This window comes from Juglans regia, chromosome 1, assembly GCF_001411555.2.
Source record: "Juglans regia cultivar Chandler chromosome 1, Walnut 2.0, whole genome shotgun sequence".
Lineage (NCBI taxonomy): Eukaryota > Viridiplantae > Streptophyta > Magnoliopsida > Fagales > Juglandaceae > Juglans > Juglans regia.
Window position 1 is genome coordinate 40,824,021 of NC_049901.1, and position 18,512 is coordinate 40,842,532.

General features: G+C 32.6%; 1 protein-coding gene across 1 annotated transcript; it reads right to left on the bottom strand.

Annotated features, from left to right (window-relative positions):
• Positions 1-4,250: 4,250 nt before the first annotated feature.
• On the bottom strand, positions 4,251-6,178 carry LOC108995627 (equilibrative nucleotide transporter 8). The gene is made up of 2 exons (XM_018971218.2): positions 5,486-6,178; positions 4,251-5,156 (listed from the first exon to the last, which is right to left on the bottom strand). Exons 1-2 carry the CDS (start codon positions 5,997-5,999, stop codon positions 4,462-4,464), a joined length of 1,209 nt encoding a protein of 402 aa, XP_018826763.2. The 5' UTR covers positions 6,000-6,178; the 3' UTR covers positions 4,251-4,461.
• Positions 6,179-18,512: the final 12,334 nt, after the last annotated feature.

Below are 18,512 nucleotides of genomic sequence, written 5' to 3' on the forward strand. Positions count from 1 at the left end.
AAAATATCTATTATAATAATCAAAATTATTCTAATTTATAATTAAAATAAAAAATTTCAAATTTTCTATATATAGAAAAATAAATAGGTCATAATTAGAATAATATATTTTAACAAAGAAATTTTAGTTTTTTGGATTATATAGTAATTTCGGCCAACAACTTCAAAATATATTTTTAGATTTAAATTTATTTATGATAGGTTTTTTAATTACTCATAAATATTACATTTTATTAATATATTCATAACTATTACTCAATAATTATTAAATAATTTTCATTTATTAGTGAGACCCACCCCTATATCAAATTTCAAAAAGTCAAAACTATCTCATCTTATCTCATTATCCAAATATATATTTTTATAAACAATCTCATCTCATTTTAATTCAAAAATTTTATTATTATTCAAAATATTTCACTTCATACCATCACATTTAAACTACGTAATCAAATGAGAGCTATATCAACCATGTTGTCACTATACCAAAATTCACCATGCTGACACCGTGACACAATGCAAATTAACACAAATTTACGATGAATAGGTTTTTGTCTTACGTTAAGAAGTCTTACATCATACATATCCACCTAACTAACATATGATTTGTCATTTTTATTTTTTTATTTAAACACACGTATTTAAGTATTAAAATAGAAGGAAAAAACTAATAAATCACATATTAATTAGATAGAAGTGTATAATATAAGCTTCTATTTAAAATTTTTTATTTTTAAATTGTGATACATTTTGACGAGAGCTATTTTAAGCATATCATCACTTGTTCGTGCATTTCATTATAACTATAAAAAAAAAATTAAAATTAAAATATTCAATTTAAGTATTGTATGGAACTTACAGATTTATACCTAGTATTAATACTCTTTTTTCAAATAAAAACGGATCATAACTTGCAATAATTAAAAAAGATATTAATATTTTAATTATTTTCTAGCTGTAATGAATTCCACAAAAAAGTCATGCGTCGCACGACTTATAAAAAACAAATGCAAAAACCAAATGTACAAAATATTTTGGAAAAATATGTATAAAACATTTAAAATAAAAAATAGAAAACAAAAACATATATAAACTAAACCTAAAAATGAAGAAAATTAAAAGTTTAAAAGAAAAAAGCAAAGGGGACAGCAGTACTCTATGATTAATCTAATTTTGAAACGTCTTGAATGGCCACTTCAAGTATGATGATTATAAAAAGGAAAATGTTCCTCCGACCAAGAGAAGCCATCAAGAGAAGGTACCGATTTTAATTTTTTTTATTTGATAGTTAAGGAAGTGTTTTTTATTAAATTTTTGTTTTTTCATTTATTTTTCAAAATATTTAAAAGAGTTTTAAAATAATACAAAAAAAATAAAATAAAAGTACGTTTTACACTATCAATAGAATGTAGGGATCATCTTTGTAACACTAGCATTGTCCTTGTAAAAATAAATGGGAGTTACATACTTACATATAATAAATAAGCTTACCCCGACCCGATCGAGAAAGTGACTAACTAGTGGTTAGAAGATATTGGCAATTTGGGATGACTTTAGGACCAACAAGGCCTGGTTTGGTTATTAAGTTATCTCATATCGTCTCATCTCATATAATTATTATAATTTTATTAAACTTTCACATAAAATATAATAAATAATTAATTCAAATATTTTAAATTTTTTAAAAAATTATATTTTAATAATATTTATTTAATTTTTAACTTCTATCTCGTCTCGTCTCGTCTCATCTGTGTAACCAAACGAGTCCATGACATCATATGTGCAAGAACTCAAGGGTGAAAATCTTATGGATTATGCGCGAAGTTGATCACGTGTTTGAACTTTGAAGTACTTATGTGTTAACATGATAGTTGCAGTTGTGAGTATGCAAGCGACGTGCAATCACTTTGAAAAAAGTGAATAAATACGAGACTCACATGAAAAAATAATTACTTTTTAATAGTGGATCATACTCTTTTTCAAAACGACTGCATGATACTTGAGCACTTCATGAGTTTATGTAGCATTACTCAAAAATAAGGTGCTATAAATTAGTAATTGTAATTTTCCAGTTGAGTTCATGTGTGTGCATGCATGTCTATATATATATATATAATTAGATAAATGTTTTAGCAACAAAAGATCTTACAAAAGTAAACATATATATAAATTTCAGTTTATAGATTTATTTTTATATAATCCATTTGTGACTGTAGAACTTCTCATATAATTATATAAAATTATAGGGGCTAGAGTCGTACTTAACCTTATCAAAGAGAGCACTGTGTAAGCAATGAAGGATGAAAGGTTCTTCTAACATATAAGAGAAGTGTTATAATTATAAAGAAATTTCATAAAAATAAACTTACAGTTAACTGATATGATTTTATGTAATACGTTAGATATAATATTTTACAATAAAAGTAACTTTAAATTCTAGTATTTCACATGAAGCTGCATTAATTTGTAACTTTAATTATTTAAAATTTTTTTGTGACTAAAATATTTCTCAATGTATAATAAGTTTTGATGGATATAAAAGATCAGGATTCCTTGCTAGATCATATAGGCTTGTCTCTTAATTGAAGTATTCCATTACTGTCATGTATACATTCTTGTTGATAGGATTTGATCTGTTCATCTTTATAGGGGCTTGCTTTGAGAAACTAGGTTTTGTAGCACGTGCCTGCCTTGGATGACTCTTGTGACAACAGCTCAATCAGCCATTCATTAACAAATGCAACGTGGAACCAAGACAATATCAGGTACCTGATAAAGCAAGTGATCTTGTGCATGTTAGAGATGTTTCTTATTTATTGCTAATTTACTATATATATATATATATATATATATTGTCTTTATCTTAGACAGGCTTCGGCTTGTATTTGGAGTTTGGTCATATAGGAGCCTAATAACTTGGTCATGTTCAAATAAATTTTTGGTACTTTTAAATATATTATCACGTAAACAATATAAAATTATATATAATAAGAAATGGTTCTACACACCGATTATTAATTTGCAACGTTTATTCACAAAGATAACAATTAATATTTAATGGGAACTTTTTATCTCTCTCTTTCTCTCTCTCTCTCACAACTAAAATCAAATATCTCATCTTCTCCACCTAGAGGGGGGTCTCCCTCCCTTCTCTCGTCTACTAATTTTCTGTTTTTATTGTATTTTTCAATCCATTTTATTTTATTTTATTTTATTATGTTTTCCATTCATAGCAAAGAGAAGTGCCGATCTACTGCTTTTCGGCCTCCAACGATCGACACGTGCCCCACCGCAGGACTTCTCTGCCACCGATCCTTCAGATGATAGAAGCAGAATGTTGTTGAAAGATATGTGCAGCTCAATCCGTGCGTGAGATCCACGCGCCGCCACATCGGGGAGTTCTTGTTGCCGCCACACACAACATATTCAGGACCAACAACCTCGGATATCCTTCAAATCCGACCAACCTCCACTTTCATAGAGTGGCGCGTGACCTTCACACACCTCCACAATCCCTAGCGTTCGTCCTTTAGCAATTTGACGCATCTCACGTTTGTTATTTTTCTATGTTTATGCTTCTCCTAACCATTGATCGTAGGAAAAATGTAGTGGAAATCTCCTGCAACCAGTTTGGATCAACGAAATGCAGCACAACTCACTTCACTACCACTCATAGTCGTAGTATTACAGTCAATTTATCAGACTATATCAAAACCGCTCCAAGTGACTTTCCCTTATAGAAAATGGGTGAGAGTCAAGTCATTAGCCCCAGATCCCTCTCTCTCTCTCTCTCTCTCTCTCTCTCTCTTATGTATTTGCTGGTTTGAGATATTGAATGTTGGATCCTCTCACCCTATTGATTATTGTATCCTGTAATTATTAAATATATCTATAATATACTTGCTAAAAAAATAATTAATATTTAAGCTGGTTAATTAACTTAAGAGTAATGCTAGAGAGAAGCCACTATAGCAGTGCACACTTTGCACTCACTGCGTGGCTGCTTCTAGTTGATTGTTCCCAACACTCATTTGAGAAGATGTGTGGTCTACATGATGCCACATCATGTGTACAAAATGGATGCACTAAATAGTGACTTCTATCTATATTTATTCTTAACTTAATTATGCGTCTGCTTCGATCTCTTTTCTTAATATCCTTTTTTTTTTCTTGCTTGAATTTCAATAATCTATTTCCATATTTTCTTATAAAGGCACTTGAGGTAATAATTTATAATAAAGAAAAGCCAGTCTAATTTTTCATCGAATTGCCAGTAGTTTGCAAAGAGGAACCCTTTTCTTCCCTGTTGAAAGCTACCTGTTACGCGCTAGCTAAATCATGCGGGTTGCAAACAGTTTGGCATTTTTCAACTACACGATGAGGAAACTAACCTCATCATCATGGTCAACTTTAATTCCCAGTTTCATTAAGAAAAGATCAACTAATTATAAGGGCATGCAGCTCAAATAATCCAGAACCAGCCAAGAACTGAACCAGCTGCTAAACCAAGTCCCAGGAACACAACCATTACAATTGCAGAAACTTCTGCTTCTGAAACCGGCACAGACTTTGGAGCGAGGATCATGAAGACACTTGTAAGATATCCATTGGTCAATCCAAGCATAAACGTTAGAATTAGCACCGGTACCTCAGTTTTTAGCAACTTGGGTCCATGCAGGCAAGCCATGAAGAGAGGATAGAACATAAGCCTGGCAATGCTGGCCCATGTAGCCGTTCCAATACTGTTCAGAAGATATGTTGCAGTCAGAGACTTTCCCACCAGATCTGCAATATTATACATGGTGATCAGCAGGATAGGATACCAATCTCCAAAAAACTTGGATTCCAGGTTTTCTGCTATAAATCCTGGAAAAATGGACAGAGTCACAAGATAAATGATGAAAACTCCAAAAACTGGCCATAGGATTTTTCTTGCAACGGACCAAAATTTAGGCCTTGAACACAAGGGATCATCTTGAACAAGTCTATAATGCTGCTGCATGACTGGTAACTTATACAACAGATTGCAAGAAAGTATGCAGCATAGGAGGATGATGGTGCCAACAATAAAATAGAAGTGGGCACTCGTTCGAAGACCCTTTGGAGTCTGTGGAAGCGATGCCTTTGTTAAAATCCTCAACATAGATACAAGAACACCTGTCAACAAACATAGCACATAAGTAGATCAGGTAGTTTGCATGAGAATCGCCTATATGCAGGTAGGAAGTGTGAAGTTCATGTGAGATAAAAAAGAAAATCGCTTATATATATATAGCATGATTCATGTTTCATGCAAGTTTATATCTGTTTAATTTTTCAAAGGACTAGAAATTATCCAGCCCTAGATGATTCTGGAAATGCTTCATTTATAGCATGATTCGTTTTTCAAGAAAGTTCATACCTGCATAATCTTTTACTAGGTCTTAAATCTATTAATTGTTTGTGGAATTAGAAAACCAAATGAAAAGGATGGTGTGTATATATACCTGAAGAAGCAGTTCCAGCAAACACAGCCTGCATAAACTCTTTTGGAAGTTTTCCAGCTGATCCTATCAAGGTTCCTCCAACCAAACCGTCAGCTAAACCGCAGACAATGACAGATGTAACTGTCACGCTGTAGGCTCCATTTGGTGGTGCGCCGGAGCCGGAGCAGGAGCTGCACCAAGCCCAGTCTATAATTGGAGCTACCATTAGAGAAATGATGAACATGCAAAAACCCAAGTTCATTCTCAATCTGAAATTCAGCCTCCGATTCCAGTCACTCCAACTCAACATAACAACCAGAACTAGCACCGAAGAACTCATGTAAGCCACGGAGAAAACCTTTTCAACGTGCTTAGATGGATATAGATAGGAAAAGTAATCGACAGCAGTGATTAAAGCATTCCAAGGAAGCAAAGTGCCAGCACCAAGCAAGAAATGGATTATGTAAGCGATCTTGTAAGTGTCTCTAGGCTTATTTTGATCTCGGCCGGGACCTTTCACTACTACTCCTTCCATTTTTGCTCGTTAATTCTCACAGGCATCCGACATTCTCGGTTGGCATTTTAAGTATCAATATTATGAGGGGTAATTGAGAATTGAAATGATTTATTGACTAGACAGGCATCTTCAAGCTGACCTGACCAAATTCTTCTCTTTTCCTCGCAGCTGAAAGCGAGGCTTGCAAGGAAAGAATTATGGCTTATATATAATATTCTCTGTATGCAAAACTTTTAAATTTTGAGTGGCCATGAAACAGGTTTACCAACATTAAAAAGACTGGCTCAAATTGGGCATAAAGCAAGCTGCCTGACCCAGTTGGGAGTACGTACTAGTGGCGAGACTCGAGTTACTCTCTGATGCATGATGGGATTTGATTGATGGGTTGGGACTTGGAATAATGGAGCTCGTGCAAAGTAGAAAATTTGGGCATTGTAGGGACAGCAATGGATGGGCGGTATTAGAGTACTCTTTTCTTTTACTGCTACACGTGGGTAAGCACTAAGCTGGCTACCATTTTCCATTTTAATCTCACATTTGGGTGATTAGAAGTAAGAAGAATCATGCATGATACACTCCATATTATCCACTCCTCCCGTCCTAGATATTTACACATGACAAGTTGCTAAAAAGGCACCAACTCCTGCTAATAGAGAACAAAAACTTGCTATTAAAGTCTCAGAATTCAAGACCCTCATCTGAGATTGTAAGAATTATATATTCAGTCAGGAAATAATTATGAGAAGTAAGACAAGCTAGCTAGCCAAAGAGGTCGGGTTTTGCCTGCCAAGAGTGATCACTTCTTGGAAAACAAAAAAAGAAAGAGAAAGGCCCTTTTAATTGTGTTGTTCAAGAGGTGATTAAAGTTGATGATTATCCAGATCAGCATGCGGGAATTCGGTTCTGTCCTCTAATATCATGGCACTTTGATTGCAGAGCATGATAATCATATCCCTTTTGACACATGTCACTTCGAGCCATCTGTCACCGTTGTTTCTGGCTTTGTTTCTTTTTAGGGGAGGAGGGGTTGGAGGAGGAAGGAAGAGGATAGCTTATCTTTCTTGCTTTATAGTAAAGTACGAATTCAGCAATCAGCATTTCACACGCACCAACCATTAATTTGCTTCTGTGGCCAGGAGATAAAATTGAAAAAGGCTGGCAAAAGGTTCTGACCTTTCCCTTCTTTCTCTTTACAAGATAAATAAATATTTATAATAAATTATTTATTATTTATAATAAAAATAGATTTATTTTAATATAAAATAATAACTTATCAGAAATAAATAATTTTTTTTATAATATCTTGAGATGGGTGGACAAGGATAGATATATATGATCAACAATGAATCCCAGGCCATGGCTATGATTATTATTGCTAGCTAGGTAGGAGTAATATTACGAATAATGTGTCATCTCTTCAGGATTTCCAACCTCTTTTCTTTATGACAGGGACATGGGGATTGTGATAGCTAACCTAATTTAAGTAGTACGACATATGCTGATCGATCATACATATCCGCACACCATTCTGGTCTGCAGAAAAATAGCTGCACTATGAGTCACGTATGTCCACAATATGTTTTTGCAATATGGGGGACACGTCAAGGCTACTAAAGCCATACCTATGCATCGAATATAAACTGAAATTTCAGGCTTACACCAAATAGCATTCATAATTAGGTATCTTAGTTTTAGTTCTATAAAAGCGACATCACACTTGATGCATTGACGCATGCATGTCATGATTTCTATGCAGGGCTTCTATGTGCGGAGATTGGTTGTATTTACGACGGTTTGATTTTATGACAGGTTTTAAAAATGAGATGAGATGAAAATTTTATAAATAATAATAAGATAGTTTGTAAAAAGTACGTAATGAGATAGTTTGAGTTGAATATTTTTTAGTTTGAGTTGAATATTTTTTAGATTTTAAAAAATGAGAGAAAAAAATTAAATAAAAAATATGATAAAGTTAAAATATTTTAAGAATATAATTTTTATTTGATATTTGGAAAAGTTAGAATTATTTTTTATTTTTTATTTGAAATTTTGAAAAAGTTGTGATGATTAATTTGAAAATTTTGTATTTGAATTATATTTGAGAATAAGTTGAGATAAGATAAAGTGAGAATTTTATGTCTTAGCTCATGCCCTAAATCTGCCCTAATTGCAATTTTTTGGTAGCTTCTTATTGAGGGTTGGACCATGGAGTGAAGGCTTGCGTCGATGACATTTTTTTGGTAGATTTTCAATGAAGTTTCGACCCAAAATTTTTTTTTGATCCCTTTTTTACTCCTAATTCGACCCAAACCTCTAATTAAGATTTACTATATATTGTATTAAAGTACATGTGTATGGTCGCCACACTCTTTGATTATCATATAAACAAAATATTTTATAATTTTGTAGACGTAATCACGTTGCTGAATTACGTAAATCTTCTATCGTGTAATTTATTCTAATTCTACTTTACTTTTTTTTCTCTATTATCGTTCCTAACACTTTAGGTAGGAATCTAGTTTAAATTTTGATATTTCATCTGTTCTTCTGTTTACATATTATATTATACATATATATATATATATATATATACACATATGTTATTTTTCATATCTTATGTATATCTCTGTATCTATGTAGAAGGTGATAACGAAAATCATGAGGAGAGAATCGTGGATGTAGATTGCGACGAATATCTTAAACAATTATTTTTATATTACTCTGTTTCCTTTCAACTCCTACTCTGTTCCTTTTACAGTTTGTCTTTATATGGTTAAAGCTATCTTTGTCGGGAAAATAAATAAATAAACAAAGATGGGCTTATGATTGAGTAATGCTTGCTAGCTAAATATTCTTTATAGATCGCCAAAATGCATCAGATCTCCCCCACTTGCCACGCTGCCAAATGGGCTCATGGATGTTCTTATCTGTTTTTTTTTTTTTTTTTCATTTCAATTATCTTTTCTCTATTGTTATTTTACGAGGCACGCACTAAAGATTCTTAACTTATCTTATTTTATAAAATTGATTCTATAAGAAATAATTATTTATTTTTTATAAATATATCTAAGATTTTATCTATAAATAATATAAAATTATTCTTTAATATACTTCCTCACGTACAAGTTAGTATTTTTCTTGATCCTTGTCACGAGATAAGTAGTGTAGGTCCTATTTGTCCTGTAACAGATTTTGATATAATGAAAAAATTTATAGATCTAACTCATATCATAAAACCGGTTATACAAGAGATGATTGTTCATTTCTTATAAACAAGTTCAAAACTTTATCCACAGACAATATAAGATTATTCTTCAATACTAATAAAATGAGTAATAAATTTGTACAAATCACAAATAAATAAGTCTCATATAATTTTTTATAAAAAAAAAAAGGGATCTCGTTATGAAAAAGTATAAAAAATATATTTTTTTTTAAGTGACACTCAACTTTTTACAAAAGACTTGTGTAGAATTTATTTATTTAGGATTTATACTTAATATTATTTATCAATAAAATTAGTTTTAAAAGTTGTCATCTTTAATGATAAATCCCTTTGGAATGATCTAAATGTGACTATCAGTTGGTATAATTGAAAATAATAAATTGAAAAGTGAAAATATTATTTCTCTTTTCTTGCATATGATGTAGGAAAATAAAATATTATGATAAAATAAATGGGGAGAAAATTGTGATTGTCCTTATCCGGGATGGGACCCCTAAGGAAGTGTTCATATATTGGGACTTCTTTTAGACAAATGCTAATGGACTTTTTTTTTTTGTCCCATTAGGTTTTTCATCTTTTTTTAGTTTTTTTTTTTTTTTTTTTGACTTAGTGATTAAGAAAATATTATTTAATAATATTGTAAATTTTTTTATTTTTTTAAAAATATTTAAAAGTATTAAAAAATGATGTGAAAAAAAAGATTAAAAATCTTTAATTTTTGTTCACATTATTTTTTTTAACACTTTTAAATATTTTTTTTTTAAAATATCACAATATTATTAAATAATATTTTTTTAATTACTAAATCAAAAAAATAAAAAATCCAATCGGACCCAAAAAAAAAAATGAGAGCCCAAAACGGGCTCTAGCATCTCTCATTTTTTTATGGGGGTGTTGGCTTTTCCATCTTGTCTCGCTTGGCTTTACGACTCTACTAAAGATTAAAAGCTTGGTATTGGTAAACGACACGTAGAAATATGAGTTTTCAATAATATATGAATAAATATAAATTATTATTAAGAATATTTATTTTGTATACATAATGTAATATCATCTAGATATATATCTTTTCAAATAAATATTAAAAATAATTAATTAAAAATAATCATATAATAAATATAAAATATACATTACTATAATGATTTCTTTCTAACATTATTCATAATATAAAGATAGTTCTTTTATTCCTTAATTTTGTTTTTAGCAACAATTCTGGATTGCACATAAAAAGTCACATTTTATCCTGATGATGTCATCGTGTTGTAAACAGCAGGATCAGGACAGGAATGTTATTGAATTAATAGTACTTGTAATTACTATTTTTTTATTTTTTTTTATGCAAGTTGATTAGGAAGAGTTGAATACCAAATATTTTAAATGTTTTATATAAATTAAAAATGTACTGATAATATATTTAATTGAAAAAATATTAATTTATAAATTTATTTTTATAAGATTTTTTTGTGATTATAGCACTTCTCAATAAATAATTGATCAATAATTTCAAATCAAATAAGATAATGAATGAATAATCATACTTTTTGTTTTAGGACAGATTTAAGGGGTGAGATGAGAATTTTGTATTTTGTTTTAGTGTTTAAAATATTATGTTTTAATATTATTATTGATTGAGATTTGAAAATTTTGAATTGAAATTTGAAAAAGTTGAATTGCTTATTATATTTTGTATGAGGATTTGAAAAATATGTAATGATGAGATAAGAATTTTGTGTCTCATCCCACCCTCCAAATCTACCCTAAATCTTGTTATTTTCAATCACATATAATGATGTTCACATTTTAGGTGACTTCTTATATTATTATTATTATTATTTTTGAAAAATTGACCTCTTATATTAAGTACTTAAATACATTTAATTATTATTATGATAAATAAATACATTTAATTTTTTCTCTAATTAAAATTTAAAATGTTCAGAGATAGACAATAGTTTTTTTTTTTTTTAAAAAAAGTAGACATAGTTAGGATAAAAAATGCTATTATAGTAAGAAAAGTTTTATGCATCATCCTTGTAAAAGAAAATTGTTACAGATATAAAGAGATTTTATAAAATAAATTTATAAATTAATATAATTTTATGAAATTTATTAGTTTTATTTTTAATATATAATAATTTTATAATTTGATATATTATATTAATTTATAGATTTATTTTTATATAATCATCAGTGACGTGAAAACATGATTAGTCTGCCTTAACTACCTATGTCAGGATAAAACTTTCCGTACAGTAACTGCCCACTCCTTATTGAAGCGTAACAGAATTGCAATTCCCACGATGATACTTAACCGTCAAACTGTAGTTCCAACTAGTAGCATCTCTTTGAGTCTGTACGACCGCCGTGGCTCCGTAAATCTGAGTCCGCCATTTCTTCCTTAAAAGCTCTGCGTGTGAGTCATCCCCCTCCTCCTGCATAGGCTCCGACAAGTTCTCAAATCATTATTTTTCCCAAAATAATTGCATCTGTCTCTGTGCTTTTTCTTTGTGAATGTAATATTTGGTAGAGTTTGAGGTTTATGTTTGAAACATTCATACTTCATAGGTTTTAAGCCCTGCAAGTTGTACCCTGTAACCTGGACACTTAAATTTGTGGGCTCTTCTTAGTTCTTTATCAATAAATGTAATAGTCCCTTTGTGCCTAAGCTTATTCATTAAACTGGGTGTGAATCTCTCTCTCTCTCTAGAAGTGCAAGATGAACTGCTTGATCGGTTATTGAATGAGAACATTCATGCTAGTAAATTTTGCCGGTGTCACACTGTCAGCCATTTGCTTGAAGCTACTCCTTTGGGAGGGCGATATATTTTATTTTCCATTTGGTTGTTAAGAAACTGTGAAGAAATAAAAGAAATCATTTTTTTTTTTTAATTTCTAAGTTGTATAAAACATTGAGATTGGAGGAAGCAAATCCAAACCATCTGGTTATTTTGAGGCGAGTTTTCCATTTCCTGGGAGCCAAATCAACTTGAAACATAGTATCTATGGTTTTGTGCCTTTTGTTTGTTTGTCTTATTCTATCAGCAACCAACACGAGTGTGCTAAGAAGTTTATTGGATTTTGGTTGCTGTTTCAAGTTAGATTCCTCTTTGATCGTGTTCTTCTTTTTGATATATGTTTCATTTCTTCACCTTTCAATTAACTTTGAAGCTGTTCACAACATGGAATTTTGCACTCTTTTTAGTGTAATGGATAGTGCTGATCCCATTGTTAGCATTGCTGAGAGCCACCAAAGTGAGGTACTCAATTCTGGCTTTGATGATGTTATGGAGAAGGTAAGCAGTGTTTTTAATAGCACTCGTGTGGAATGTGAACGGCTAGATGAGAGTGCCATAGCTGTTTCTCTATTGGGAGAGACTGGAAATTTCGAGCCATTGTCTGAGAAAGATGTAGAAAGATCAACTTTCCTCAAAGCATTCGGTGGTTTGACCATAGCAAAGGTGTAGTACTACTGAATGGTAACTAGTGTGCCTTTCCTTCAGCTGATTAGAAACCATTTTAATCTTTTGATTGAACTCAATAGGACTCTAAGGAAGGAGACGACACAAAGAGTACGGACAATTCGAAGAAAGCTCAAGACAGGGGAACATCCATAAAGCATTCAAATCCCAGGAGTATAATGACTTCAGTGAAGAGCAAAGATGAAAAATCTGGCTCAATCACCTTAAACAAACCTTTTGCACTTGCAACAAATTGGAGGTCATCTAGTGACAGGCAAATTGCTGCAAGCATTCATTCAACTGTGGCAAAAAAAGTGGCATCTGCAGCGAGTGCTGCTTGCCATGCCCTTGTAAATACCTTGACCATAGCCTAAAAATATGTGGGATTGAAGGTTAATAAACATTTCCTCCTTATGTTCAAATGTTTTGCCCAATTTTTACTCACTATATTGCTCTGGGCAGCAACCGGGACAATCTTACACAGCATTACCAGCTTTAAGCACAAGAGAGCCACAAAGTCTTGGGTACATTTTCTTGCAATTTTAAACTGTTTCATTTATGTACATTTTGTAAGACCATAGATGTAGCAAGTGTTTATCTGGTTATTTTTATTACTAAAATTTTAGTTTTTGGCTCAGGGAACAGGCGAAACATAACCCACCAGCTAAAGTTGAAGAATATACTCATTCTGCTTCTTTGTAAGTTGTCTTAACTGTGCTTTTGTTGTGATTCCCTAACATTAAAATCTTCCCATTTTTCCATGTTTAGTGAAGGATTTTTTTTTTTCCTTATCTTCCTCATGTAAGCCCTACTGTAGAGAGTACTAAACCTCGAAGAGTTGGTCATCTTCCTTCCTATGGCTTCAGCTTAAGGTGTGATGAGAGAGCACAGAAACGAAAAGAGGTTGGCCAGCTTCAAGCATGCACTCACATCCAGGCCCGCACCATACCTCTCCTTCAAGCCCATCACCTCTCTTCCCCAGTCTTCCCGAAATCCCTAATTCCTTTGCCCTTTTCTCTCCATCCCACACTACGAACCCTAACATCAATCCATCTACTACCTTGCATCAAAATCCTAATCCTCAATCTCATCCCACTCTCATTCCACCCCGTTCCCCCATTATCACTCGGTCTCATACTCAATCCTCTCGTCCCCGTGTTCGTATGGACGGCACCGTGCCATACCCTTCCCGAACTTGTCTCACTACCACTATACATACTCTCGAAAATCCAACCAGTTATGCTGTCGCTTCCAAACACTCAGAATGGCAAGATGCCATGCAACAGGAGTTTCGTACCCTTCTTCAAAACCATTCTTGGCGCTTGGTTCCTCCTCATCCCTCTGCTAATATAATTGGTTGCAGGTGGGTATATCGCACAAAATTACGGGCTGATCGTTCAATTGAGAGGAGAAAGGCGAGACTTGTAGCCAAAGGCTACCACCAACAGCCTGGTATTGATTTCCAGGAGACATTCAGTTCTGTGGTCAAGGCTCCTACAATTCGACTAATTTAATCCATTGCAGTTGCCTGTGGCTGGCCTCTCAGACAGATTGACATTCAGAATGTCTTCCTTCATGGAACACTCCATGATCAGGTATTCATGCAACAACCCCAAGGTTTTATTGATCCTCTGCACCCCCACTATGTTTGTAAATTGCAGAAGGCAATTTACGGCCTCAAGCAGGCCCCTAGGGCATGGTTTACCCAATTAAGCACTTGGTTGTTGTCCTACGGTTTTAAGGCTTCTCAAGCAGATGCCTCCCTTTTTATTCTCAGTCATGGTGATCTGCACATGTATCTCCTAGTCTATGTTGATGATTTTATAATTACTGCTTCCCGTGCCTCTGCTATTGATAAATTCATTCATGACTTAAGTGAAGCATTCCCTGTTAAAGATTTGGGTAGTTTGTCTTACTTCCTTGGTCTTGAAATTATTAAGCTGAGTGATGGTCTACTGCTAACTCAATGAAAATATATTAAGGACCTTTTAACTCGAGCTAACATGTTGCAAGCCAAGCCTATCACATCTCCCATGGCAGCATCTTTGAAACTGTCAAAATTTGATTCTCCTGGATTTGATGATTCTACACTGTTTCGAAGTTTGGTTGGAGGATTGCAATATTTATCACTTATTAGACCTGATATCTCCTTTGCGGTAAATAAGGTGTGTCAATTCATGCATGTACCTAAATTATCCCATTGGACTGCAGTAAAAAGAATATTGCGTTACTTGAAAGGCACTATAAATCATGGTCTTTTTTTCTCCTCCCAATCCTCATTCAAACTTCAAGCATATTTGGATGCGGACTGGGCCGGCTGTCCAGATGATAGAAGATCAACAGGTGGCCTTTGTGTCTATTTGGGCAAGCATCTAATTTCTTGGAGCTCCAAGAAACAACATACTGTTGCAAGATCAAGCACGGAAGCAGAATACAAAGCTGTAACTTCCTCGGCAGCAGAGTTAATTTGGCTTCAGACACTTTTTTCTGAACTTGGACTTCCCTTGAACCAAGCTCCCACAATCTGGTGTGATAATATTGGAGCCACTTACTTGGCTGCCAATCCAGTCTATCACTCTAGAACAAAGCATATGGATATTGACTTCCACTTTATTAGAGATAGAGTTGCTGCAAAGACATTAAATATCTCCTTCATTAGTTCAAAAAATCAGATTGCAGACATCTTTACAAAGCCACTTGTAGCTGACAGATTTTTTCAACTAAGAATGAGTCTCAATGTTGTTGACACTCCCTTGGACTCGAAGGGGCGTATTAACATAGAGAATATTGCCACCTCATCAAAGGTCACTGCAGAAGTAACTTTAGGGAAACCGTAGGCTTTTCTGTTAGACTTTTCTCTCAAGTTGTATAACTGATTTTATTCTTCCAGATTCTTGTACAAAGACATGTATAAATAACCATTGAAATGCAATACAAAGAGTGTTGGATTATAGAGGTAAAATGTGATTCTGATACATAATGTTTTGGATTATACATTTGCTGCTTCTTTATTGGATGACTAATATACTTTATGTTCATGTCCTTTTGGTTGGGCAGTTCCATTTGAAGCTTGAGGAAAAGATTCATGCAAAAGAAGTGGAGCAAAGTACTTTGCAGGCGAAATCCAAGGTAGTACTCACTGCTATTCAATTATACGTGTTAATTTGCATTTTTTCAGGCTTCGCCATGTTACTGAAATCTAAATTTATAGTAACAGTATGCTCAATTGTTTTCAGGCAAGTCTGGAAGTAGAAGTAAAGGTGCTAAGGAGGGGCTTAACATTTAAGGCAACCCCTATGCCAAGCTTCTATCATGAACCTCCCCCACCCAAGGTGGAGTTCAAGAAGGTAAGTTATTTGAAGTGTCTTGGACCTTGGTTAACTCCAGTCAGAGCCTCGTAAACTTTGCATATTTGATACATCTTCTAGCCCTCTGCTGCCTGGACTTAACCCAAATATCGTTTTCATCTGTGAATTGAGGTGCATGTCATGAGCGTAAAGCTCTGAAATCCAATACAAGATCAAATGAAAAGCATCTTCCTTTGTGATGTTAGAGATTATAAATTTATACTACCACACCATATTAAAGTATTCCTACCTGTTTTTTATTTTGTGTTCATTTGTTAACAGATTCATTACAAAGTCTTAATCATGACTCTTTCATGGGCTTGATAATCAGGTTGTTAGGTAGTTTATTCTGGTAACAGCGGCAAGAAAATCTTGGTTTTCCCAGTTCGCAGTATCATGAATTTGCGACTAACTTACGAACCCTAACCCCTAAAAAAAGAGCAGAAAAACTGAATTTGGAATTGATAGAAACGGCTTCATTGGACCCTTTTCTATGGACAATGAGTATAGATGTTAACAGTCCGAGTTTAGTTGCGAAGAACTAGAAGAGTACAATACATATTCTGTGAATGTTTTCACCTTAATATTGTCATTTCATACAATATGTACCGGTTTAAGTTTTTGAGACAAGCGGTGATTTTTCAATTCGATTCAAGTATTGTTCCCTTTTTCATTTCTTTTCTTAACAAAGCTTTTAGTTTCTTTTTCTAGTTTCTTATTATGGAGCTTTTGCTATACATATATCAAAGCCTTTTCTACCTTCTTATGGAATCATTGGACAATGCAGAATGCACCAACGAGAACCAGGTCTCCGAAGTTAGGCTGCCACAAGAGGTCATCATCGATGAGGGCCTCCGAATTAAGTGGCTACCGCAGTTCTCAATCAGTCCATCTAAATCTAGAGGAGATGGTTACCCAAAATCCTGCTACAAAAGAATCATCCCTCGGTTCTTTTAAGAAGCCACTTCAAAAATCCCTTCCAAGACCTCTTTCTGATCAAAAGACTACAACATTGGCCAATACAACAGAAGATGGTACATTTCGCAGCCAACATACAGAACAACATAAGATTGAGCAGGAAGCAGGGCAAAGATTAGAGCCATGCCAAATTCAAACTGGACTTGATGCAGTCCTCTAAGATAAGAGCTAGAGAAAGAGGGTAATAGGAAACATTGGTTTTGCTTTGGTTGAATTAAAACTATGGAAGTGTTGTTATTTTGTATCCTTTTAAGTGTTGTTATTTTCTTGTTGCTTGTGTGATTTGTTGTAATATATAGACGATTTTTTTCCTTGCAAGTGTTGTTAATGGCTTTTTAACCTTCACATCAGTGCACGAAGTGTTGCTATTTTTTTGGCATTAAAATTTGAAATTTAGATATCTAGACTATCAAATCGGATTAGGGTTAATAGAATTTAGAATTGTTAGGCACCATTTGAAATTTGAACTGAACTGAGATCAATTTAATTTAATCTAATTTTAAACTGAATTTCACATCTAAACATCTAACTCTCAAATTATTAAATTCATCTCAATTCAAAAAAGTATGCAAAACATACTCACCTTATTTATTTGAGTAATGCTAAATATAATTATGAGTTGTGTAAACGTTGCACGCTCATTTTTTAAAAAGAATGAAATCTATCTTTATAAAATTAATTTTTATATAAATATTAAATTTACTCACTAATTTAAAAAAATACACGATATTTATACATTCTATAATTATAAATATCATTTAAATAATTACCTTTATCGTTAAGAGAATTATCCAATTTCTTTTAAATAACATAAATATGATCGAACTATTCACTTACGTTTCCGATATGGTGCATTAGTGTGATTAAAAACTAACTAAGAGCACTCTCATTGGATTAGTTAAATTAAAGTACATTTTTTATGAATGCAAGATGAATTTAGCATTTAGCTATTACTTTCACATAAGTTTCTACATTGGAATAGCTATTTTTTCATTATATGACAATAAAATAATATAAGATGAATTTAACTTTGACTATTCACATCAAATCTTCAAATTGGATTATCCATTTATTCATTATATAGTAATGAGTAATTAATAATTTTGAAAATTTTTTAATTTTTTTTAATTATGAATTTATTTTATTTTATCATATTTTACTATTCATAATATTATATATTAATTACTAATTGTATTCTAATTATATTTTTTCAATTATCATTTAAAATAGATAGAGAAATAATTGATATTAAAAGAAGAGAGAAAGAAATAATATAAAAATGATTTGATGAATGAATAGTGTGTTCCAAATTTAAAAATTAGTTTAGATTTTACTGTAGTTAATATTTGAAATATAGCTAATTCAATGTGAGGGATTTTATGATCTAATAGTTAAATTCTCATTGGATTTAACTTTTAACTAATCTAATGAGAATGCTCTAAAACGAGTGATATGAGTACGTAATTCCACGCGGCGCTGCCCTACGGACGATCCTCAAGATCTCTCTCAGCTCGTGGACCCC

Coding starts and splice junctions, on each gene's coding strand:
- LOC108995627 (XM_018971218.2), bottom strand. CDS start 5,999: ATGGAAGGAGTAGTAGTGAAAGGTCCCGGCCGAGATCAAAATAAGCCT. Junction 5,157..5,485: donor TGCTGGAACTGCTTCTTCAG/GTATATATACAC, acceptor GTTTGTTGACAG/GTGTTCTTGTATCTATGTTG.